The sequence below is a fragment of the Castanea sativa genome, chromosome 6, assembly GCF_040712315.1.
Source record: "Castanea sativa cultivar Marrone di Chiusa Pesio chromosome 6, ASM4071231v1".
NCBI lineage: Eukaryota > Viridiplantae > Streptophyta > Magnoliopsida > Fagales > Fagaceae > Castanea > Castanea sativa.
The window spans coordinates 29,662,128-29,687,666 of record NC_134018.1 but is presented as its reverse complement, the minus strand read 5'-3'; the positions used below and the strand labels follow the sequence as shown (position 1 = coordinate 29,687,666).

The 25,539-nt window shown below is 35.0% G+C and overlaps 2 protein-coding genes and 1 pseudogene across 2 annotated transcripts; 1 reads left to right on the top strand and 2 right to left on the bottom strand.

The window, feature by feature from the left end:
* Positions 1-7,419: 7,419 nt before the first annotated feature.
* On the top strand, positions 7,420-10,464 carry LOC142638728 (protein IQ-DOMAIN 33). The gene is made up of 6 exons (XM_075812796.1): positions 7,420-7,689; positions 7,948-8,229; positions 8,588-8,794; positions 9,257-9,370; positions 9,443-9,817; positions 10,127-10,464. The coding sequence occupies exons 1-6, from the start codon at positions 7,618-7,620 to the stop codon at positions 10,229-10,231; spliced, it is 1,155 nt and encodes a 384-aa protein (XP_075668911.1). The 5' UTR covers positions 7,420-7,617; the 3' UTR covers positions 10,232-10,464.
* A 331-nt stretch (positions 10,465-10,795) lies between these two features.
* On the bottom strand, positions 10,796-11,947 carry LOC142637862 (eukaryotic translation initiation factor 1A-like; annotated as a pseudogene).
* A 2,735-nt stretch (positions 11,948-14,682) lies between these two features.
* On the bottom strand, positions 14,683-20,890 carry LOC142641742 (uncharacterized). The gene is made up of 11 exons (XM_075816228.1): positions 20,730-20,890; positions 19,826-19,959; positions 19,356-19,437; positions 17,476-17,546; positions 17,217-17,318; positions 16,310-16,399; positions 15,881-15,955; positions 15,735-15,767; positions 15,546-15,626; positions 15,227-15,286; positions 14,683-15,152 (listed from the first exon to the last, which is right to left on the bottom strand). Exons 1-11 carry the CDS (start codon positions 20,782-20,784, stop codon positions 14,985-14,987), a joined length of 951 nt encoding a protein of 316 aa, XP_075672343.1. The 5' UTR covers positions 20,785-20,890; the 3' UTR covers positions 14,683-14,984.
* Between the last annotated feature and the right edge of the window lie 4,649 nt (positions 20,891-25,539).

Genomic DNA, 25,539 nt, shown 5'->3' with positions numbered 1-25,539 from the left:
GAATCCAAGGGTCTTCCCTTGAAACAAGGGATTGTAATTAAGAGATATATCATCTTGAAAGGGCATTACTCACATTAATAAAACTCATACGCCAAAAAGGCCTATGGGTGAAATTATGTTTGACAAATTTGATGACATTTGTTAAATATAACTTGACAACGTTTGTTAAACATAATTTTACAATGTTTGTTAAACATAATTTGACAACATTTATTGAACATAATTTGACAACGTTTGTTAGACATAATCTAACCATTATTGTTAACAATTTTCGTCAACAATGGTATATGCATGTTCATGGTATTCAAATAAACAAAACCCTAATAAGCATCAAAGAGATCAAAATAATATAAAACAGAGAAGTAGAGACTTAAAGATGGGTTGACTATGTTAAAACAAATGCTAAACATGTAAATAAGACAAAGAAAAACAAACAATGATGAATTAGGATTTCTAGGCCAGAGTATGCATGTCCATCCCAATTGCATGCATACGCATACTTCGAGTATGCGTACGCATGCAAGGAACATGCGCACGCATACACATTCAAAATCTTAAACCAGAAACACAAAAAAAGAAACACATAGAAAGTAAGAAATCTAACAACCTAAGTTAAAACAGAGGCTAAATATGTAAATGAGACAAAGGAAAAACAAACAGAGACGGATTAGGATTTCTAGGCAAGAGTATGTGTGCCCATCCCAACTGTATGTGTACGCATGCAAGAGTATGCGTATGCATGCAAGGAGCATTCGCACCCAAACACACCCGAAACCTTAAACCAGAAAACACAAAAAAAAAAACACACAAAAAACAAGAAATCTAACAACTAGCATGATTCAAACATAAACACTATATAACCCTAAACTAAACAAACATGTTAAAGCATTAAAACATATATACAAACAACCATGAACAAAGAAAAGTGAAGAGACAAAATTAGAAACTGTACCTCAACACTAGAACTCTTTAGAGCTTGATTTTGATCATTCCCCTTAGTTAATCTATTCACAGTCAAATCAAATATGGATTAGTAAAATTAGAACTTGAAGATCAAGACCAGGAAATGTCTCAATTAAGCAAAATTTGACTTGATGATATTTTGTAAAAACTCCTTCATTGATTCACTATTTTCTAGTGAATCTTGTGTATTTTTACTAATATTTCGTACATCTTTGAAAAAGTGTCTTTATGGCTTTATATAGTTGAAAAATAGGGGTTTGGGGTGGCTCCCAGATGATGTGGAATTCGTTCCAAGCCAGATTTATTGCAAAAAAAAGTTTTCCTTACATAGTTTCTGGAACCCTAGCTGCATACACATAACCGTAAATGCGTTCACATGCAATAAGCATGCGTACATACGGCTTAAATGTGCGTACACATACACATGTATGCGTGCACACACTTAGGGTTTCTTGCAATCCTTCTTTTCGAAAAATAATTTTATTCTTCAAAAAATAAGTTATATTTTCTACAAATATTTTCCTTAAATCAATCTTCATCTGATTGGGCCTAAACCAACATTGGGCTTTAGAGTACTGCCATCATTGGGAAACAGGGACCCGAGTCATAAGGGGTACAAAATGCGGTGTCTACACAATGACTTCCTTGATGTGGTGACAATAGCATTGGAGGATTAACAAATACTGTTTGGTCTTGTCAAAGGCTACTTGGCATTATTTATTCTATTTTACCAACATTTTTCTTAAGCAACTTGAATGGTTAGTTGTGCATTGAATCGCGTGATATATTAAAATCAACCCGAGAAAACTTGGATCTTCTTCTCATTCCTAGGTTCTTTCATCTTTGGAATAGCCTTATCTTATCCAAGTCCACTTCTATACCTTTGTAACTGACAATAAAACCTAGTAGCTTCCTAGAAAGTACACTTCTTTGGATTTAGCATTTACTTATAATGACAAATTATTTCAAAGAACTTCCAAAGTATTCATATGCCTCTTGTTATCTTTATACTTCACTATCATGTTATCAACATAGGCTTCTACTTCTTTATGTATCATTTCATGTGGCAACGTGGTAGCTACACGTTGATAAGTGGTTCCAGCATTCTTCAATCCAAAATGTATATCTTATAATAGTTAGTGTCCTATAGAGTGATGAAAGATGTCACTTCCATATCTTCATGTGCCATACTAATCTGATTGAAAACAAGAGAATTTATCCATAAAAGGAAAGAAGTGCATGCCTTTTTGTATTGTCTACTAACATGTCAATGTAAGGTAACAGAAAATTGTCCTTCAAACTAAATTTGTTGAGATCTTAGAAATCCACACACATTCTAACTTATTTATCCATATTTAGCACGAGTACCATGTTAACCGACCATTCAAATAATTGGCTCCCTTTAGAAATCCAGCGTTGTACTATTTGTCAACTTCTTCCATGATCTTGAGTGTCCATATCTTCTTCATTTGACGTAATGGGAATCTGATGTTGAACGATATCTATATCAATCTTCGGCATGTCTTTATAAGACAATTCAAATACTTACTTGAACTCGTTTAGAAGTGCAATCAATTCTTCCTTTACTTCCAAGGTTAAAGTTTGACCAATATGTACCATTTAGCTTCATTTTCAAATTCCAATTTAAAAAATTCAATTTGTACATTAATTGGTTTGATATACCTTTTCCCATTTTATAATCAAATCGAGGTTTTTCTTCATTGTTGTTACAATTATATTATGTATTAATGCAACAATGAAAAACATTTAAGGCCAAGATATAAGCGGAATCAAACTTCCTCTAATTGGAATCTTCAAATGATTCAATGAACTTGGACTTAGGCTGTGTTTGTTTTGGCTGAAAAGTATTTCAGGAAATCATTTTCCTTTCCTCGCCGTGTTTGGTACGCTCAGAAAATTGGGTCAACGGAAATCATTTTACGCGTTGACCGTAAAATAAGCCTCCTCACTCGGAAAATGATTTCAGTTCCTATTTTACCTTCAAATCACATTTTACAGACTGAAAACAGAGAGAGAGAGAGAGAGAGAGAGAGAGAGAGAGAGAGCACGAAGAGAGAGTGAGATCGAGGAGCGCCGTCGAGCTCAGACCACCGCCCCAAGCCCAGACGAGCCGTCGAGCTCGCACCGGCGAGATCGAGCCGCGAGATCGCCGATCTACTTTCTCGATTGCGCCATAGAGCTCGCCTATCTGCTTTCTGGGTTAGATCATCTCCTCTCGATCTCGTCGTCCGCCACTCGCCGATCTGCTTTCTCTCTGTGATGTCTGATTTTTTTGTTGTTGTTGTGGTGATGTGGGTGGTGGTGTTTTGGTGGTTTTTGTGTTGTGTGGTGGTGGGTTTTGTGCGGATGGTGGTGAATTTTCTGTGGGTGCTGGGGTGTTGGTGGTGGTGGTGGTGGTGGTAGATCGGAGTCCTTCATCTCATTTTCATGCCGCTGCTGAAGATCGTCGCTCAATCTCTCAATCTTTCTCTCTTTGATCTCTGATTTTGTTGTTGTTGTTGTTGTTGTTGTTGTTGTGGTGGTGGTGGTGTGGGTGGTGGTGTTTTGGAAATTTTAGTGTTGTGTGGTGCTAGTGGATTTTCTGTGGGTGCTAGTGTGTGGGTGGTGGTGGATAATCTGATGTCAAATTTGTTTGGAACCTGAGAAAATGGCTGAGAAAATGTGAGAAACTAGTAGAAAATTTACATTTTCAAAATGTTGCCAAACACTTGAAATTATTTTCCAACATAATTTTTAAAATGCAACCAAACACTAGAAAATATTTTCCTTTCCAGAAAATGTTTTCACCTGAAAATATTTTACACTTGGAAAATATTTTACACTGAACCAAACGCAGCCCATTTTATTAATTGGTTTGATATACTTTTCCCATTTTATAATCAAACCGAGGTTTTTCTTCATTGTTGTTACAATTTTATTATGTATTAATGCAACAATGAAAAACATTTAAGGCCAAGATATAAGCAGAATCAAACTTCCTCTAATTGGAATCTTCAAATGATTCAACGAACTTGGACTTAGACTCAAAGGTGGACTCAGAATTAGAGACAAACAAAATTAGACTCGAAGGAATAGACTCGTTTGAGACACACTCTGTATTTAACAGACTCAATGAACTTGGTCTTGACAGCATCTTGGTGATTATCTTAGGAATCATCTCTTTCCCAAGTCCAATCTTGAGAGTGGCTTCTGTAGGAACAACCAAATCTATTGGATCAAGTGTGTGCTCCATTTAGCATTCTGACATTATCTCCTAGTAAGTTCTTCATGGCTTCAACATCAAGCTTTTGATCCAATATCCAATCTTTAGCTTCTTTATTCCTTGGACCAGATCTTCAATCTCAATCTTAAAATTTGAAAAGTTCTCCCAATTAGGCAATCTTTTTGTAGTATTTTTATTATACTAAGGTTTAGAAAATCTATAAGGGAAAAATTGCAAACTAACACCAATCACCAAACAATTTCGTTAGTTAGCAATGTTTCCAAACTATTTAAGAAACTAGCATCTCAAGTCTAATGGAGTCAAGTTCACTGTAGTAAATCGAGTATGAAAGACTTGATTTCTATAAAGATCAAATCTCTAAGACTCGAGTTCCACGAAAGAAAACCAAGAAATCAAAAAACGTATTAGTCTTCTTCTTCTGGTCTCCCTCTTCTCCCCTTGAAACAATAGAAACACAAACACAAACACAAGCAATAGATCAAAGCCGAAACCACATGAAGCAAGAGATCAAAATAGAAACCACAAACCCAGGCGATGAATCCAGCGGCGAACCAACGAACCCAGCAGCAAACCCAAGCAATAAACCCACGAACCTAGGCAGTGAAACCCACGTACTCAGGTGGCGAACCCACAAACCCAATCTCGGATTGAACCTACGAACGTGTGATTCCTTTGACGAAGGTTTCATTTTCCCTCTGTTTCTCTCGTTTTCCTCTTATTCCTTAGGCAAAGGTTTCGTTTCCTCTAATTCTTTAAGCTGAGTTCTTGGCAAAATCGAGTCTCTTATGCTCAAGTTCTTTGCAAAATCGAGTTTCTTGAACTCGAGATGCTAGTTTCCTAAATAGTTTGAAAACGTTGCTAACTAACAAAATTGTTTGAGAATTGGTGTTAGTTTGCAAATTTTTCCAATCTATAGATACACCATTAAGGATTAACTTATATAGTTTCATTCCTATCCAAAAAAAAAAAAAGTATATAGTTTCATAGAGATGGGCTCATAAGGGAGTCCCCGAGCTTAGGCTAAAGCACGGTTTCAAACCGTTCATTATTGCATCAACAAGAACAGGCCTTCTTCAGTGGGCTTGTATCCAAGGCCCAATGGAGGTGTGGCCGTGGGTAAGTCAGGAAATTCGGGGATGCCTTGTTTCTTCTTCCATATTCCCATGCCAGAAAAGTCATTCGTGTTCGTCATTGTCACAGGCATGAGAAATATTCCACTCGTCCTCGAAAAAATTGAGGAAATGAACCTCATCAAACTCAAATCCAAAGAGTGTTAAATCCCCATTTTTGAGATGGACCATAAGGACTGGCCCGCTGGCATTTATAACTAGGCTGTCTCCATGGATTGTTTACCACAAACTTTTTGTAAGGAGATTTCACTTTTTGATACAATGATGAGGTACTGCTTTGTACACGCACACACATGCGTCCAGGTCCTACTTTGAAGAATATGGTTTTGGGCTTTTGAGAGGGCTCATCAGGATAGAAATGGTGATTTTTTTTTTGGTTAAAATGGTGATTTGGTCCATTGAGTGCTGATTACTACCATTTGTTGAGTTAATATATTTTTTATTTGCCTTCTTGGCCACTTTCACTTGAAATTTCTACGGTGCATCATCAATACAATACACGACTATGATAATAAATAATGTCATGTACAGTAGTACTCTTCATGTTGAAGAATGAGGACTATACCACAAACCTTTACTTCCTGAAGGAAAATTGTTGATAAAGAAAGGCAGCAGCTTTCATAATTATAAGCATAGACAAGCTTGAAAAATCCATCATCCTCAATTATTTCCACGTGAGATATCGGCCAGGTACGTACATACATATATACATACATATGAATATGATGGACCACTTCTGGAATGATGATGAATAATTAATTAAGCTCAGCATTCTTATCCTCAGCTACAAGCCACAAGGCCTTCCAGCTTAAGACTAACTAACCCCTCATTCTATGCATAGTAAAACTAAACCCCCTTTAGTGTATGGCACATGCCACCCTTTTATTTTATCGTGTAATGTCAGCCCAAAGAAAGACCAAAACAAAATTAAATAAATAAATAATAGAACTAACAGCCTTGTGTATTTAACTGGATCCATATTCGCAGGACAAAGTGAAAATTTAGACATGAGCAAGAGCAACGCTATATTTAGGCATAACTCAATTGTGTTGGCAACACCAAGATTTTGAGTCGAATAAAAAAATGCTGATCAGGACCACGATTGCGCTGATAATGACCTTCACATGTCTGATGCATCAATGGCTGGCATCACCTATATCTCATGATTTTCTTGCACCCTGAAATATCAATTTTTAGACTTGCAGTGTTTGTCCATAATCCATATGATCTTATTGAGCAGACAGACAGAAGTTTCCTGGCATTGAAAATTCAATGGTCCTGAAGTGTATGCGTAGTAGCATGTCACCAGCATGTCACCATCACCCATCCTGATCCTAGTATCACAATTAAGACGCACCAATCTTTGCAAAAATAGCCTTAAAAAATATTAAACATTTCATCATAATTAAACAAATGGTAGCTATAATATGGCATATGACCATTAGTTTATTCCTAATGTGCAAGCGTATCAAGACATAGTCACCCATCCTAGTATCACAAGAACTTATTACTTTACTCCAATATTTGCAACAAAAAAACCTTGATGTTACCACTTCAGCACAATAACAAATGGTGGCTAGTTAATAGTTTAAGGGCATATTTGACATCATCTAAGTCCATCTGAGGTCAATAACAAGATTTTGGCATTTGCTATTGCTTAGAGCATTTTTTTAATATTTAAAAAAAAAAAGTCAGGCTAAACAGTCCCTGACCAAAAATTTTGGCTTCCTAAACAGTCCCTAAGATTATTTGTTGCGCTTTTCATTTTCAGGATCGACAAACTAATAAACTGCAGAAACCCAAAAGAATCAACTTAAGGGTAGGTGCAGTAAGCTGAAAGGAATAGACAACCCCTATAGCAAGCAAACTTTTTATTAGGCCAATCTTCTGCACGCCATGTGCAAAAAGTATATGCAAAAGTGATAAAAATATGTACTCTCAAATATATGCTTTTCTATCTAAATTTTACTTTTCAGCTTGCATTATTTTTGTAAAAATCCAGCTCTAAAGCTCTGCAATCCCTGAAGACCCTCTGATCTAATTCTAGCTTAACATGTTGCATTACTCTATTTATTAAAACGTGTTAGCTATTTTCTTTATCTTAATTAAGTACTATTATCCAGTAAAGCATATTAGGGACTACTACTGAAAGAGAACGTCACTTGCACTTTCCAACTTTCATTTGCAATCATATATAGACGAAACTCAGCAGTTTTAATGGTTTTCATTATAATTGAGGACAATTTTCTTGAGAATTCTTCTTGAAATTGCTCATTTGAGATGGGCATCACTGGAGAGTTGGTACGGAGTGTCTTCTCTAGAAACCGGTCAGTTGGGACTCATGAAAGCAATGTGAGTGTCTAGTTCTACTACTGCAGTTTTACAGTTTTCTTGAAGCTATCATGGTCTAGGTTCTAGTTATAGAAAATGCCTATTCTTCGCATTCTTGTTGCTTGTTATCAAGTATGCCATATGCATCAAACAAACTTTATGGGTTGTGCTTAGTCATATGTCTACACTGGTCTGGTTTTCCTAGTCTACTTGGTTGATCACATTGTTTTTTTAGTCGAGTAAAATACCTATCTGGTTTTCTATTTTACTTCTATTTAGGTAAGGAGCAATGTGGCGGAAAAGAAACGATGGAGCTCTGTTAGAGCATACCTTTGTGGTGATGAATTCAATTCAGTTGTTGCAGAGGAGGATTCAGCTTCAGTTAAAAGCTCTGAGGCCACTGTTACACAGCCCATACTAGAAGACTTGACAGACAAAGTAGATATCCGGAGTGAAGAAACCAAGGAAGATATACCAGAGGAAGAACAGGATTCAACCCATAATTTCTTGTGTGAAGAAAATGCCGCAACCATCATTCAGTCAGCATTTAGAGGCTTTCTGGTTAATTCATACTACTAAAAATACATCAATTTTACTATTCAAAAGCTTTAGTTCTCTTCAAATTTAGATATCATGCTGAATGGAATTTATCTTGATTAATTAAATTACACATGAAAGTATCTTGGGATCTTTAATTTTGAAGAATAAGTTTACATGCATGCACTAGGTTCAATTTTACCGGAAAAATCTACCTTCCAATGGAAAACATTATGAGAAAATGCCAATTTTCAAAACAAGAACTGAACGTGCATTAAATATCTATGTACCTTTACATTACCTGCATTTGACAACCAACGAATCTGCTTTGTGGCACTTGCAATTCTTGAACTTTACGGTCATTGGGGTGCTCAAATTTCAGGTTAGGCATCAAATTGAAGGAATAAAACTGAAAGATGGTAACCAGGATCTTATTTTGGAAACAGAAAGTCCAAGTAGGGAGTCTGTGGGCACTTCAGTTGAAGTTCAAACAGGAAATTCTGCTGAAGTCTTCTCAGTACAAGAAGAGAAAGTGGCAATTCCCCACCGAATGCAACAGAAGGCCAGAACTCAAGTTCTACAGCTGAAGGTAGAACAAAAATCAATTCTAACTTCTGTGCTTTAGTTCTTAGAGCCAGATATACTAAAAACAAGTAGTGGCAAATTTTAATCAGAGGAAAATATGGAAATCATAATAGCTTTAAAAAAAACTAAATCAAGAATAAATGGAATGAACAAAGATGACTTAAGAGTATTGCGCCAGAGGTGTTTTCAAGATTGGATGTGTTCTTGCAAAACAGATCCTTGCACAAATTCACTTGAAATCTGAAGGATGAATACTTATTGAAATGACTAAACTTGGAGCAAAATTGCTGATTCGCTCAGTTAGGATTTATGGTTAGAAACACTCAAAAACTTCAAACAGCTAGTTCTCATTTCGCCATTTCTACTTTTTGTATGCTAAGATTTGAACCTGACCCTCTCAACCCCTGACCAATTGCGCCAAAGCTCAAGTACAATATTTATATATTTTACCTCATGAAATGTACAGGAAGACTGGGATGATAGCAAAGTGAGTAGCAACATATCTAAAATGAGGATTCAGAACAGACTGGAGGCAACAACTAGGCGTGAGAGAGCCCTAGCTTATGCTTTCTCACAACAGGTACATCTGAAATATTTTTTCTGATGTAAGTTTAGTGCTGATATAAATCTACTTGAACCTATTTGTTTGTAGCTTCGAATCTGTTCAAAGAGAAAACAGTCCAAAGCCAATGGCGAAGAACCAAACATGGGTTGGAGCTGGCTAGAGCGGTGGATGGCAACCCGCCTTCCAGAAAGCTCCTCAGTTGAAAGCCATATAAACACGCAGCTTGAACCATTTGACAGTAATCAAAGACTCATGCTCAGCAAACGATTTTTCGATGTAGCAGGAGAAGAAAAAGAAAGCTGTGGCTCAAATGAGGTGTCTGTCCAATTTGACAGCTTTAAAGTAGCTGCACCAAAAGTGAAAGATGGATTGAAGCCTAACAAAAACAGGCTTAAGGCTCCCAGAACTGTGTCTAGGCGGAAAACTGTGCCAAGCTACCATAGCACAAAAGAGTACACCAAGGTAGAATGTTCTGGCTAGAGTTATAGTAATTTAAAAATATATACAATTTTGAATCATGAGCGATGATCCAAATCAACTTATAAATCTGCAGACTTCAATGGTCAAAGAATTTTCGTTAAGCATGATAAAAATTCTTGGATTTTTGCATGACTTTTGACACTCAATCTAATACTGCATAGTACAACAATCAAAGTTGATTGATATCTGCTAATGGCAAATTTAAGCATGAGACTATGAGTCATTGTGTTGTCTTCTTTCTTTCAGTTCATTGACACTTCTTTCAAACTGGGATATTTTATGATGCTGTAGGTGAGTATGAAGGATGGTTCAAGGGAGACTGAAAAGGAAATAAAGAGCAATCAAAACCAAGTGGGCAGCAAAAGAGAAATTAAATGCAAAAGTAATTCATCTTAACAGTCTCCTGATTTCCTGATCAGTAACTTGCCCAAAGTGGTTCTAAAATCTGTCAAGACAACCCATGTTTATTTTTACTGTCTAGAATGTATTCTATCAATTATGTGGATTCTAAATGTCTCTAAATTCCCTTGTAAATGTCAAGACTCAAAATCATTATCGTATCTGCTAAACTGCTACCAAACAAGCATCCAAGAACACATATCTCAATGTTTACTTTCTCTTTTTTTTTTTCATCTCAATCCTTTAACTTTAATCTATTTTCAATTTAATCCTTCCATCTGGTTCTGTTCAATCTTCCATCTAATTCGACTTAATGGTGTGAAATGGATGGGGGAAGGACTACATTGGAAACAAATGGAAGTTAAAGAACTGAAATGAAAAGAATAAAACTTAGAAGTACTAAATTGAAAACATGTCAAACTTAGCGGGTGTAAATTGTAATGTAGCCTAAGAATTATGTTTCTCAATAATCATACATGCTTCAAGTTTCTCAAATTTTGACACAAACACAAAAGAATTGCGCATCTCTGCCCATGTAAAATTTATAACCCGAGTATAAAGCAACGGTATCCATAGTAGTCTAGCAAAGGCAAACATAACTGACATTAATTAGTAAGAGGTGCTAATGGAATACATCCAATTCACTCCAGAGATCCAAACTCACAAAGTGAGTTTCAAAGTTTTGACTAGTATGTGCCATTAACTGCAACACTTAAAAACTGAAGATAAAATCCGGACAGATTTGATTCCTAGACCCTATATCTTATCAATATCTTCATCCTCAAACTCAATATAATCATCACCACCACCATCCTCCTCATCATCAATGATGCCTTCATTGAGACGCGTATTCTCAGGAAGCTCACCATATGCCTTCAGAAGCCTTGCTTCATCTGGCATGTACTTGAGGATCACATCAGCCTTGTCATCCTGGTAATCACGAAGACCAACGAGTATGATATCACCAGCTGCAATCCATACTTTCTTATGCATCTTCCCCCGAATATGGCAAAGGCGCTTGGAGCCATCAATGCACATTGCTTCGCACCGGCCATTGCCCAGCATGCGAAGCACTTGGGCATACTCCTGCCCATCTTCCTTGAAAACAAGCTCACGTTTTTCATCATCTGCTTCATTCTTTCCCCCTCTTCCTATTCTTTCCTCCTTTTCCCTTGTTCTTTGGCATGTCTACTGACTCTGTTGCTGCATCAGAGAAAATTAACTTAGTCGAAACTCCCTAACAGACCCAACAACATAGGTTCATGAGTGGCTCTGTCTTTTAGACAGTTTAAAAATTAAAAAGCTATCATCGAACTCTCTGCTTAGTGATACAAGGAAACATCCAGGAGGGGGAAGCCCTAATTACAACTTCTATAAAAAATAAAAAATAAAAATCATATAAAGACACAAATAAACGCAACTAATCCAACTTCAGAGCATAATCAGTTGGTGTACAATGAGAGAAAACCAGTAAAAGAAAAAAGGCTTGATTGGAGGGTTTAAACAGTAAGCTCATATTCAGATTGCAAAATTACCCTTGACAATTAGAAATTTCATTACTCCATACATCTGATCTCTATGTCATTCCAATTATGTCAAATGTCTCCACCACCAGTCAATCAATTAGAAGAAGTTGATTTTTAAATTGTAACATGGTTTCTACACACACACACACATATATATGAAGCCATAACACTAGTTGAAGCCATTTAAGTATAACATATCAATAAAACTTAGCATAGTGATTATTAATGGCCTACTGGGTTATGAAATGTCTGGCTACGACTTGACCTAGTCTAAAACAAAAACAAAGACATTAAAGATGAACATAAACATTCTTGTGACTGTGTGAACACAACAAAACAGATGTCAGATGTGAAAGCAGCTATTTTTTACTGCCTGCAATTGGTTGTGTTGAATTAAATGGCTGAGCAGACAACATAATATAACATATAGCAAGCAATTCAAGTCATGCAAATAATAATAATAATAATAATTTGAAACATGTATGTAACTCAAATTTCTCCACAAACAACAAGTGCAAAGTGTATAAGCATTAAGCAAGCAACTGCCATATGAAAATTTTCAGTCTTGTCTAACTAGTAGTACATTATCTGATTAATTTAAAGAAACCCTAATTTGGAACATATTTATTACTATTAGTAAAAACAAAAACAAGTTAAACCCATCAGATGAAGTGAGACAAAATTCGCACCAAACAAAGAAGATAGAGAAGAGAAAGAGTGTTACCTTCAGCTTCAGGCTCCAACCAACTAGAATAAAAATTGATATAGAATGTGTCTTTTTCTTTCTCATAATTAATTCTAAAACAAAATACATATTTCAAACACTTACAGTTAATCACATTATTTACAAAACTCACAAATCAACAATGTCCAACCTTGACATCAATATAAAATGCAGGCCCTCGTTCCTCGGAGAATCATTCAGCAACTTCAACTTGAGAAATTTTTTTTTAATTTTTTTATTTTATCTCAGTAAGTATTATTTATTTAGTTCATGTGACTATGGTGACCTTTCATGATGGCTAGTGATACTTTTAATCTACCTAGATTTTTAATATTAAAATTTTTTTGGTAACGTAGATTTTTTAACTTATAAATATGATTAACCACAACACATTTAAGATATGAGTGGACTAAATTAGTGCTAAAATATTAGATAATTATATTTATAAAGTTTGCATATATTTTCACTTGGAGTATAACTACTGCGGTTCATAGCATAAGTTATAAAATCTAATTAAATTTATAGGTAGCTTAAACCACAGAATATGGTTATATATGTTATAACAAAACAAAATAGCATGAGTTTTTATTAATTCAACTAGTAAAGTCTCTTAATCCCCACTTAACCAATTAGTATTTTGATCTGATAATAAAGAGCTATCATCAAGAAAGAACTATCATCAAGAGCAAACGTCATAAGTTGAAACTCTCTAAAAAATCAAAACAAAACAAAATAATAATAATAATAATAATAATGCAACTTAAAAATTAGTTAATTTATTGATAAAGTTTACTTATATTTTCATTGAATTATAACTTTTATAAGTTCTATAACAATATAAATTCCACCATACTATTACTCTGTGTACAATTCCAGTGAAACATTATTAATTTAATTATTTCTTCTTCTTTTTTTGCTGAACTAAAAAATGTATAGGGGGGAGACAATTTAATTATTTCTTTTAATTGTTTTGTATGTCTTCCAAAACATTAGATCAATTTTTTTTCGATTCTTATAATTACGAGGGATATTTTTAATTCTAATTTCAAATTTTATTACATAACACACTTTCTCGTATACTTTCTATTATTATTTTTTGATAATCATATACTTTCAATTATTTATTTCGCTAATTTAACATTTCCCATGTACCATATATCACAAAACATTACGATGAGTACGTCCTGACTTGGAAATAGGGATATGACTTGAAAGGAAGCTTTGCTATAACTTTAAATAGCACTTCACCAAACTTGTGAGCAAAACTGTTCTATCACATGAATACAATTTGATAATTAAGGCCTCCTTTGATCTTCTGATACAAAATTGCAAAAATATTAACATTCTTTTCATAGTATTAGTTTTTCTCATATCGATGAAGGAATCTCTGTAACTCACAAACTTCCTAAAATTGTAATCCATGTGACAAGTTTTCTTTTGTGGATGAAAAATGCCCCACCACGCATTTCTACTGAAATTCAAGCTGATTTAGCTATTGTTTCTGCTTAGTTTGATATGAATTTTTATAAGAAGTTCATGTGAATGAACTCTTTTTTGGTATTTATTATTATTATTACTATTTTTTTTTTTTTGAGAACATGTGAATAAACTTAAGATTAGACCAACAAACAGTTTCCGCAGGTAGACCTATACATTGAGAGAAACACTTTATCCATGCCATTATTTTCTATTTTCATGTATGGCTGAAGTTTTTCCCCATATCTGAATTGCATAGCTTTCAGCTAAATTCTAAAAATATTCCGTAAATCTTTTTTAATGAGGAAAATTTAAATAGTTTCTATTGAGTTAATTTTATATACGCTATTGATAACTTCCCAAATTTGTGTACTTAATTGATTGCCAAATTACAATCTTCTACAACAAAGTAATACAGTAGTAATTTATTCAATTCAGAATGGTTAAGAAAGAACTTTAGGAACTTCAAAGCCACTCTTCACACATGGGAAGGTTAAGAAAGAACTCTTAAGGACTTCAAAGCCACTCTTCAGTCTTCACCCAGGCGGTTTCTGTGCAAAGGAAACTTTCAAAATGCAGCCTATACCCAATGATTTCATTATCTTTTTCCCAGGGCTTTATGTTGTGTTGTGCCAATCTAACATACCATACTAGGACAACTGCACAAAGTATATAACACAGATCTGGCCTTGGATGGATTTTCGACAATCGCTAAATGAAAATTGAACCATTGAACACGCTATTCTTAAATTGGTCATTGAAAAATACGATGTCATCAGCACCGTTGATATTATGATGCTTTATTTTGAGAAAGAATAACATTGAAATTTACACTCGTACCAAAATGCTATCACTCTATACTCTCCCAGCCGGGGATGTACAAATCAAACACTCAGAACACATTTATCACTGGAAAAGAACTAAGGAATCCCATTGAGCCATATACATCTATGGAATCAATAGGAAAACGTTCAGCTCAAAAAATCAATGATATATTGAAGACAACAAAATCATGTATATGAATTCATAATATCTCAGCCAAAGACATCCCAACTGGATATGACCTGTGAATTCTATTATTCAGTGTCGGAGCTTTTTCCCCAGGGAAGTTGTCAAGATCAATTTTCTTTGCGGTTCTCGTCGATATATCAATCACACCTGAGTCCTTCGTTTCAGCAATGAATTGAAGTCCCTGAAATAAAATCATTACACCATGTAATCGGTGAATGAAAATATAATTATACTGAAGAATGAGACTCGGGATACCTTGAGCGAGTTCTCCTCAAATGTGATTGTTGAATGATTTGTTACTGTATCACCGACATCCTGCCGAGATACAAGGAAGCAGACATTAGTAACATTTAAGAACTAGAGAAAATGAGTCCATGAAAAAATAGTTCCCATCCCTCAGAAATTGTGATCAAATATCACTATTATAAATATAGGCCACACAATTGGCTGTCACCTAAATCAGTAGACACGGCATGAAGTGTTCATCTAAATCCCAGTTATTAGCCACAGCTTTAGATGCTTAGCTATTCATCCCATATAGGCATAAATATAACACACAGATCTAATTTCTGACCTTAAAAAGTTTAGCATTAAGCCCATCTTTGAAGCCTCCAGCCACTTGGCATAGATACCATAGGCCCGAGTTGGTCATATCCTGTATGATGTTGGGAAGAAGATAAAGGAATATATTAACCACCATAGAAACATTAAGTGAACACATACAGCAAAAGGCACTAAATAATTTACATTAGCAGAAATATACCTGTTTGCTTTCAAGAAGCTCAATCTTTCCTTCCTGTCAAGTTAATTGACATATAAAACATCAGTAGCCCTAAAAGCTTAGTTGAAATTAGCATGCCAGAGAGAGAGACTAATTTATAATTTGAAAAAAGGAAAAGAACAACTCACCAACCCAGATAGCATTTGATGGATAGATTCAACATCAAACCCAATTTGAGAAAGGTTTGACTTCACCTCATTAACCTTCAAGCATAAAAGATTGCAAATGAATATAAGCATAGTTCAATACGTACCCCAAGCACCAGTGGTGCCACTATAACCTGAATGTATTTATTGTGAACCCAAATCCAGATGGCACAAGCGACGCAGATATCAAAAGTTAGGTGTATCTATTGTGATCTCAGAAAGGATAACAAACTAAAATAGGTGGTAATTTGATCCTCTGATGATCGTGAATTGTGATGCTTCAAACAAGGGAAAAGGAAGAGCAAGGTGATTTGGTCTTTATCAAATAATAAGATCCCCCCACCGCATCGTGTGTCTTATAGATTGAAACGTGAATCTAGAGAGAGAGAGAGGAGAAGAATAGTTCAATACATCATTTGCAATAAGCTTGGATGTTTCCTTATGCTCCTCAACCTTCCAGTCCAAGCTTTCTAGCTTCTGGGTTAGATGCCTCTTTGTCGCCTGCACAAATTGATATTTAAAACAGGGGTGAACTCTAAACACTGTAAAGGAAAGAATTACTATTTGTCAAGGGAAATTCTGTAATTTCCTAGTTTCTGGACATGGCCTGTTCTAATAGTCTGTTGGGTCTTATTTTGGATTTATTTGAGTTTAGTTATTTAGTTTGGGCATAGAAATAAGAGCCCAAGGGGTCCAAGTCTAACTCTTAGTCTGGGTTCAAAAAGGTGCAAGTTCTAACAGGAATAGGTATTTTCATCTATTTATATGGATGTAATACTCTATTAATGGGAAGAAGAATAAGTTTTCTAAAGCATACAGAAGCTATAAAGTTTTGTTTAAGGTTTGTGTGACACAACCTACTCTGATGTGTGATGCCAAGTAAATCCTAGATGTGATGTCTAGAAATTTATTACTTTTTGCATCTGTTCTTAAATTTCCGGCAACTTAATACCTTGCAACCACACATTGATTTGTCATCTTTTAAAACCCTATCCAAAACTTCATAACCGTAAACCACCCACCCATCAAATAGCCTCAAATAATCAACAAACAGCCCAATTACAGTTCACAGCTCTGGAATAGTAACCCAGACCTTGGTTTTTTCCCTTTATGTCACCCACAAATCCTGCTATTTCTTTTCACCTTTAGAAATCACATACTCCCTAATATATTCCAGCCTTTTCCCACCAAATCCTAACTCTAATTCCTTGAAATCAAAGCTGCCCAGGAACTGCCAAACCTGATTTGGTTTTGCTCCCTTTGTTTTACGTCAGGAACTTACTACGAGATGGCAAAGCAAAAAAGCAATGCTACTTACAGACAGTGCTTCATTGACATTCTCTAATTGTTTGGAGACAGTTGCAACAGCATTTGCCATATTGTTCTTTGTTACAAACATTACATCAGAAAGTGACCATCCCTGCACAACAAAAGAAAGAAATATTACAAATTCACCCATAAATAAGCAAGAAAAGCTTACCATAAGTGCAGTACCGAATACAACACATTTGTTACAAACAAAATCTATGGATTTGGGTTACAAACAAAATCTAAGGATTTCGGTTACAAAAGCTTACCTTCCACCACATGTAACAATATCCCATTGCTCCCAGTGCAGCGGCAGGCATTAAATAAGAAGCATAACTCCCTGTGCACATAAAAATATATATGCATCTCTATATAATTAACCCCCTCTAATAAAAACCATACAAATTCAACTTGTAAAAAAAATCATACGTATTTCGTAACACAGCAAATAATGTCCTTTGAAAGATAAATGTTGAACGAGAATAAAACTACATATGATAGTAGAGAATTACTGAGGAATTCCTTCTGGCAAACAACTAAGGAGCAACAATTGCGATGATAGAAATGAAAAGGGAAAGGGCAGAACATAAGTACAGTACCTTATGTCCTGTACCTAAGGTTTTCTCATTAAAATTCAGCCATGTGGCTATTTAAATAAATCACTAAACAGCGTTAAAACTTAAAACACCTTCTACTATCCCCATTGATAAACTTACTTGCATTGAACTCAAGAGGCACTTTCTCTCTCAGTCCCCCTCATCTCTCTTTGCTAGTAGTCGAGCACCCAAGTCCACTTGAATAAAAATCAAGCACTTTTGGTGTGTATTTTCTGCTGAAAGTTACCAAAGGCTATTCTAAAAAATGGAAATTGGAAGGTGACAGAGGACGAAAGGATTGAAAATCGTAGTGGAAAGACAGATCTGTCCGTCTTTGCTTGTCTAATTAAACCCTCATCAATTTTATGAACATTCATACAAAAAAATTTATATAACATTCCAAAATCTTTTCCAGAAAACTTTAATTATGAGGAAATACTTCATGTTAACCAAAAATATACATTGGTTTTCAAAAAACAAAATCTGGGGGAAATATCCTTCAATTTGGTGGCATTATAGTGGTCAACCAAGGCAAGAATTTCAGCAACATAGTTGATAGAGATATCCTTGTAGAGGTGAGCCTCGCACACCAGTATAGGCCTCTCCAAACCATACCAATTGGCCACAGCTAACAACTTAGCTGTCAACATGTCGGATTCCGGAGATTTACAAGACAAATTTGGCGATATAGACACTACTTTTTCTGTAAGTGAATCTAAGTATATAAAATGCAGCCCCATCATCCTCTCCCACAACAGAGGGCCTGGATTGCTTGATATTTGCAAAGAGAGAAGGGGGAAGATAGAGTCTCTTGAATTCAATGCAAGTGGGTTTTCTCATGGGAAGGTAGAAATTGTTGTAATGCTGTTTAGTGATTTAGTTAAATAGCCACATGGCTGAATTTTAATAAGGGAACCTAAGGTACCTGTATGTTAATTTTTCCCAAAGGGAAGAAATATAATTTGTTGACTTTGAAAATATTTTTATCCACACGCTCAAATAGAAATGTTTAGGTACTTTTTCCTTTGTTCTAGAGAGATGTTCTGATTTATATGTTGACAATTGATCAACTGATGTAATCTGTAAAGAAACACAGAACAAAAAGTTTATTCTTAATTGCTCAAATCAAGCCTATCAAACTTGATCATCTGATTCAGTAAATTCAAGCGCTCAAATGAGTGAATCAATTCACTATCACCCATATCCAAAAGCAATCCATTTAATCGAACCCTCCATAAATCTCACCTAGAAGTTCTGCAAAGCAGGGTGGCAATAACTAGACAAAGATATTGATAGACTTGTTGACACTATAACAATTGTTTGCCAGCCTAACCACCTTGTAGAAACGCTAAGATTTTTGTTTTTGTTTTTGTTTTCTTTTGTTTCTTTCTTTTTCCAATATTAGAAGATATGATTCAGCTAAAGGGAGTGAAGGAAAAGTAACAAAATATGCCAAATCAGGGTGTCAAAAAGATGGAATGGAAAAAATTAAACCATACTAAAAATCCACATTTTTTCAGAGAAAAAAGATACAATACAATTAATCTACATACCACTGGAGGCAGAGTTCCCATTGAAAACAGTAACAGGATGGGAAACAGCTAACTCCCTGATCTCTTGAGCCAATTGTCGAATCTGACAATGAGAACACACAAATATGAGCATATATAATATAACTAAATACCAAATTTGTGAAGCTGAAGATATAAATAGGACAAAAATTAGGTATACTTTCAAAGATGTTCTACCTTAGGATTTCCAATTAAGTTTAACCACGTGACTAAATTGACCAATGAGTCAAGTTGAATTTAATTGTCCTTAAGGTAAGATAACACTTTTTGTGCGGCATTGATCAAATGCGGCCACATCACATGGTTGAATTCAATTGAGGAATATATACAAGGTATTGTAACTAAGTTTTGTCCATATACATCTATCAGTTCAACAATTACAGCAGCCCTCATCATATAGTAAGCATGTTAAAGGCAATGCAATGACATTCAGGAATTTCAGACCAAGCAACCTGAGCTGTAAGAGCCGCACTGTCATACTTGTCAGACGAGATTTCAGCTTCATCTACGCCTCTGAGTAATGCTTGAAGTTGTGCAATGAGTTCAGACAATCGCCCGCTTCTCAAAACAACCGAACAAGTCCAACCTAAATCACGAAACACATTACAAATGTAAGAGTCATCACCGATTCTAGCATTAGAATGGTGATTTGTTTTGAACCGTTTTGCATATTTGCTATCTAGTAAGTTTGCATATCTTTACCAGCTTAGATTGAGTGGTAGACTACAAATAAGAAAGAGCTAGCTTATAACTTTAGGCGATAGGATTTTGATTTTGATTTTGATTTTGATTTTATTGCCTCGTCTCTTTTGTTTTGGATTATAGTTTAGGAGGTTATCTTTCATGATTATATTTATATATAAAGCTTCCGATCAATTGCAAAAGTATGCAAGTGAAACGAGAAGCAAAGAGTGGCTCACAACAGAGAAATCCCCTCTCTCCCGTTGTAACTATCAAATTATCAAAAAGAAGACAAGTGTGGTGTAGCAACTAGCAAAACGTGAAATGTTTTTAAGTATCAACATTAAACTTCTCTTTCATTCATCGAGAATTGTGGGTTTTTCTAGAGTGTGGTGAGTTTGATTGTTACAAAAGATTTTATTTTGACAAGAAATTCGGCAACAAAAAATGCACCATATCATAACCATATACAATTGAACAGCATATATGAAAACAAGAAGAAGGAAACAAATTACAGCATGAATAATAATGAAAACCAGGAAAGTAAATTACAGCCAGCAAAAAAAAAAAGTCAATATGGGTCTAAACTAAAAAAACCCAGAACAAAACAAATTAAGATTGAAGCACAGAACAGAACCCAGTAACCAAAGAAAAATGGAAAACGATGATTTTGACCTGCTCCGGCAAGAACAAGAACCTTGGAGGTTGAAATCCCAGCCTGTAAGGCCATTTTGCCTGCTCTGTCTGAAAAAGAAGAATTTAATTAGTATTAGTATTTGGATTGGTGGCGAGGGAATTGACCAACCTACCCAAACTAAACTACACTAAACTAAACTAAACAGCCCAGCTTTGTAACTAATAAATAACCCCTTTTTTTCTTACGATTTACACTAATTCTTTTATCTTCAGACCACTACCACTCGCTGTAATTTATAAGTTCTTGTTATAAATTTGTTTCTAGTTAATTTTTTTTTTAACCTTTATTTTCTGTTACTTTTTTCAATTTATAAATAATAAAATAGAATAATAATAATAATAATAATAATTTATATGAATATAAGATAATAAAAAAGTAGAGAGGGTTTAACTGATAATCTAATGCAATGACTTTCTTTGTAATGTCATATGTTTGTGGATCTGAACTCGATCAAAATTTTTAAATAACTATAAAATCTAAACAATATTATTAGTAAGTCAACATTTCAAACTAATTTGGTTTCTAACAAATCGAGTTTGGTGGACTCGATTTTGGGCTTATAAATCGAGTACATTGTACCGATTTCTCCATCGTGACATCGGTTAAGCTGGACAAAATGTCCACGTAGATTTAAAACTCGAGTGCATTAAAGACGTTTTAAGAACTCAAGTCTAATAGACTCGATTTGTGTTCAGCCGTCCACGTGTCCCAAACACTCAAACTCCCAAATCACTCTCACCAAAACACTCTCAAACACCTCGCACACTCAGTCTCTCGCTCTCGCTCTCAAAACCATAGATCACACTCATCTCTCACTCTCAAAATCACAAAAATTCAAACACTCACTCTCTCTCACACAGTCTCTCACTCTCAAACACCCAGATGCTCAAACTCACTCAAGCATGAAAGTTGAGTGTGATTGTTGTGTGAGTGATGAGAGGCAAGTTGTGTGAGTGGAGAGAGGAAAGCTGTAAGAGCAGAAGAGAGGTGTGAGAGCAGAAGAGAGGGTGTGAGCTGGGTAAGGGGGAAAAATGTCCCAGTTGGGACCCACATGATACGTGGACGGGCTGGGGACCATTCATAAAAATCAAGTTTAGTAGAGTCAATTTCCAGAAGAAGAAAGCGAGTTTAATTCACTCGATTTGTCCAGGTGGCGACCAGACAGAAAATCGAGTCTATTAGACTCAATTTCTATTAAAGAGATCCACGTGACCAGGCACATGAAATTAGAAGGTGGTGGGCTCAGACACCAGAAACTCGAGTCCTTTGGAATCGATTTTGGAAAACAAGTCCAATGAACTCGATTTACAGGTGGACATACAGCAAGACAAATTTTCCACGTCAGCTATTGGCACCATGGGGAAATCGAGTCCTTTGGACTCAATTTGTTAGAAATCCAGATTGTTTCAAACGTTGCCTTACTAATGATATAGTTTGGATTTTATAGTTACTTTATCAAAAATGCCTCTGAACTCACATCTACCCTTTTTTTACTATCCACCTATCTAAGAAAAATATGTAAAGCTGTTCACCTGTTACATTTTATTCACATTGGAATCTTGTTTATTTATATAATCAAAAGATGAAAATTTTGATTTATTAATACAACATTTGAAAAGAAATTTTAAGATATACCTAAATAAGAAAAAAAGAGAGAGTATAATCTAGTTCTAGTGCAATCAAGTAAGGAGGAAAAATTTCATCAAAAAATAATAAGATGGAGGAAAAAAAACTTGAATTAATTTATATAAGACTAACCTCTTTCACTCACACTTTGAGTGTACTCAAAGAATTTGGATTTTTTACATGATTTTAAATTTAAGAATTTTATTTTATTAAAGAGTTTAAGAATATTTAAGAATAATATGGAAATTAAACGTTAATATTAAGAGAGGGAGAGAGAGATTTTGACTCTATTTTAACTCTTATGATATATTATTATACTTTTTATTTTTCGAAAGATAGAATATAATCTTTCTTTTATCAACTTTTAAGAGTGTTTTTATTTTATTTTATGCCATGTTAAAAATAGTTACAGTTTTTTTTTTTTATGCCATGTTAAAAATAGTTACAAGAATATAAAGCAAATACCAGGAAAACATTTGCAAAAATGTCTGGGTGAACTCAGCAATAGTGTGGGTAGGGTATTTAGAGGCAATGCAGGCCCTTTCTTAAAATTGGACACAATTCTTGCTGCCTAAGGTAATGCAGGTCATTCATCATCGCTTGTTCATGCCACTAAGGTCTTCTTCTTTGATACTAGATGATGGGTAATCAAAAAGTGTTTATCGGCCATACGAGTCAAGAAGGTTCATCCAAAATAATAGTTTGGAAGGAAAAGTGAAAAACAGTAATACCAAGGAGAAAGGTCGTCCAAGAAAGATAGATAGTCTATGCAAACAAAAACTGTAGACTACCAATGAACACTTGGTAAATTCTAAGGTGTTCTCTACAAATCAAGAACAGTTGCACCACAATCCAAGACGTGGAGTGAATTCTCGAAAATTCGCTCCATTCTCCCCACTAAGTCCACACATCTCCCTCGATGTTAATGACACCTAAGAAGTAGACCCACTCCAAACTCTCTATAAAAGGGACTAAGCCTCACCAAACCAAGGGACGTTCTACTATTCATCCACTCACTATACTTGAGTCTTAGAGAAAAATCTGATTTAACCGTGAGAGGGTCCTTGACCAATTCACCCTGGTCACCTTCAATAATCTCTTTCTTTCTTTTCAGGTCATCCATTTGTCGTTAAAGTTCGAAGCATACAGCTTACTGATTTCACACATCATCACTAGATACGCTCCATATTTCTGTGCTCAATCAAAAAAATGACATGTTGATAGCCTATCTCCATAGCTTTCAAAATGGCTTCCACTAACGCTTCTTGGCTTGCCATTAACATAGCTCTAGCTCCGCTACTATGACAAGCTTCAAATTAAATATGGTTGTTACTTGTTACTACCATGTATTTTGCTACAAAAGCATATCCACACCCTCTGGTCCTTTGGTGTTTAGCTCTAACTATCAAAATAATGCTAGTAGCTTGGATTTTTCTTTCAGGGAGGCATTCATGTAGAATCCTCCATACCAATGTAATGATTTTGGTAGGTAACTACACTTTCCAAATCAAACTCCAGACTTCTGCTAGAATGTTTGAGTTCCTGTTCTCCTGAGGGTTACCTTGTAAACTATTCCTAAACAAAAGATCATAAGCTTGCTTGACTTGGTACTCTCCCGAAGTAGAGTGCATCCATAAAAACCTATCTTGTGTCCACCATTAGTTTTAGGTAAGGGGATTGCAAGAATTTTAGCACTAAACCCTACTCTCTACTCTCCCTTCATCCAATCCGACCATAAGGTCTTATTGGAATCCAATTTTCGTCCAAATCTCTTCTGCTCTCCTCCCTTCCTTCCATCCAATCAGACCAAACTAACATATAAGAAAGAAGTGAAGTGAAGCCATGACAAGATTAGAAACCTGATCAAAAGAGTGAGAAATAACAAAAGCGCACCACCATAACAAAAACTATACTCTATTATGTATATTTGCATTGCAACGACCCATTGTTTGGTAGCTAACAACTTTTATTCGCTTACATAGGGCTTTAGGGTGCATTTGGATACCGCTTATTTTGCTGAAAACTAAAAACAATAAAAAAAAAAAAATTTCAGGTTACTGTTCACGCTGAAAACATTGTTCATTTGTCTTAATGTATTGTTCATGTCCCATGAACAGTGCAAGAGGCGATGGTAAAAAAAAAAAAAAAACGTTAAACGTGGACATGGGATCCAAACGGTCACTTAGTGTAAATGGCCTATTAACTTGTTTCCTTGTACACGTACTATCCACGTGTATGTGACAGGAAGGTTCCACTAAATATTTCAGTGATTAATGCTAGGATTTGAGTAATTTTACTAATGTATGCCCTTAATGCTAAAGCTAATGTTAAAGAGTCACAAAACAATAGGTGTAAAATTCATCAGTGAAATCTGACAACAAGGAAAGTAATTATAGACTTATAATATGAATAATAATAACAACAATAGTAACATTGAGATGATGAAAGCTGGGAAATTGAATTATAACCAATAAAGACAAAACAAAGGTGAATAATATTATATTGTCTAATATAAGGGTATGTTTGGTTGTGATGAAAAAAAGGGAGTGGGAAATAGGAAAGAAAATGGGTGGGAGGTGGAGAGGGAGAGAAAAATGATGGGGGCCTGACTGTTTTCTCTTCGGGCACACCAAAACTCAATTTCCCTACCGACAATGTATTTGTTGTTTTGCCTTTTTTTAAGATGTTATTCGTTCCTCTTTTTTCTTTTCATCAATCTTCGTTTTATGTGTTTCTAGGTGTTACTTGTTTCTTTTTTTCCCCATTTTTATAATGAGGTTCCTATATATATGTATGTATGTATATGTGTGTATATAATAAAATATAAAAAAAAAATGTTATTTTTTTGTTTTATCTAATAAGGACATGATTGTAAATTTATATAAACTACATTTTCTAACCTCTTATTTTTCTTCTGAGCCAAATAAAAAAGTTTTTCATCCTTCTATTTTTTCGCTTCTTTAACCAAATACAAATAAGGAAGATTAAAATCTCTTCTATCATCCTTTGCACCATTTCTGCTTTAGGGCGGTTTTTTTCCTGCCTCATTCTAGTAGGTGCCCGTGAGTACTCATCCTACCACACCCAATTTTATATATATAATTTATTAAAAATTTATTTTAAATGCATTAAATTAAAACTTATAAATCATAAAAAAAAAAA

Coding starts and splice junctions, on each gene's coding strand:
- LOC142638728 (XM_075812796.1), top strand. CDS start 7,618: ATGGGCATCACTGGAGAGTTGGTACGGAGTGTCTTCTCTAGAAACCGG. Junction 8,795..9,256: donor CTCAAGTTCTACAGCTGAAG/GTAGAACAAAAA, acceptor TGAAATGTACAG/GAAGACTGGGATGATAGCAA. Junction 9,371..9,442: donor CTTATGCTTTCTCACAACAG/GTACATCTGAAA, acceptor ATTTGTTTGTAG/CTTCGAATCTGTTCAAAGAG.
- LOC142641742 (XM_075816228.1), bottom strand. CDS start 20,784: ATGGCCTTACAGGCTGGGATTTCAACCTCCAAGGTTCTTGTTCTTGCC. Junction 19,960..20,729: donor TCTTGTTCTTGCCGGAGCAG/GTCAAAATCATC, acceptor TTCGTGATTTAG/GTTGGACTTGTTCGGTTGTT. Junction 19,438..19,825: donor GTGCGGCTCTTACAGCTCAG/GTTGCTTGGTCT, acceptor TCTCATTGTCAG/ATTCGACAATTGGCTCAAGA.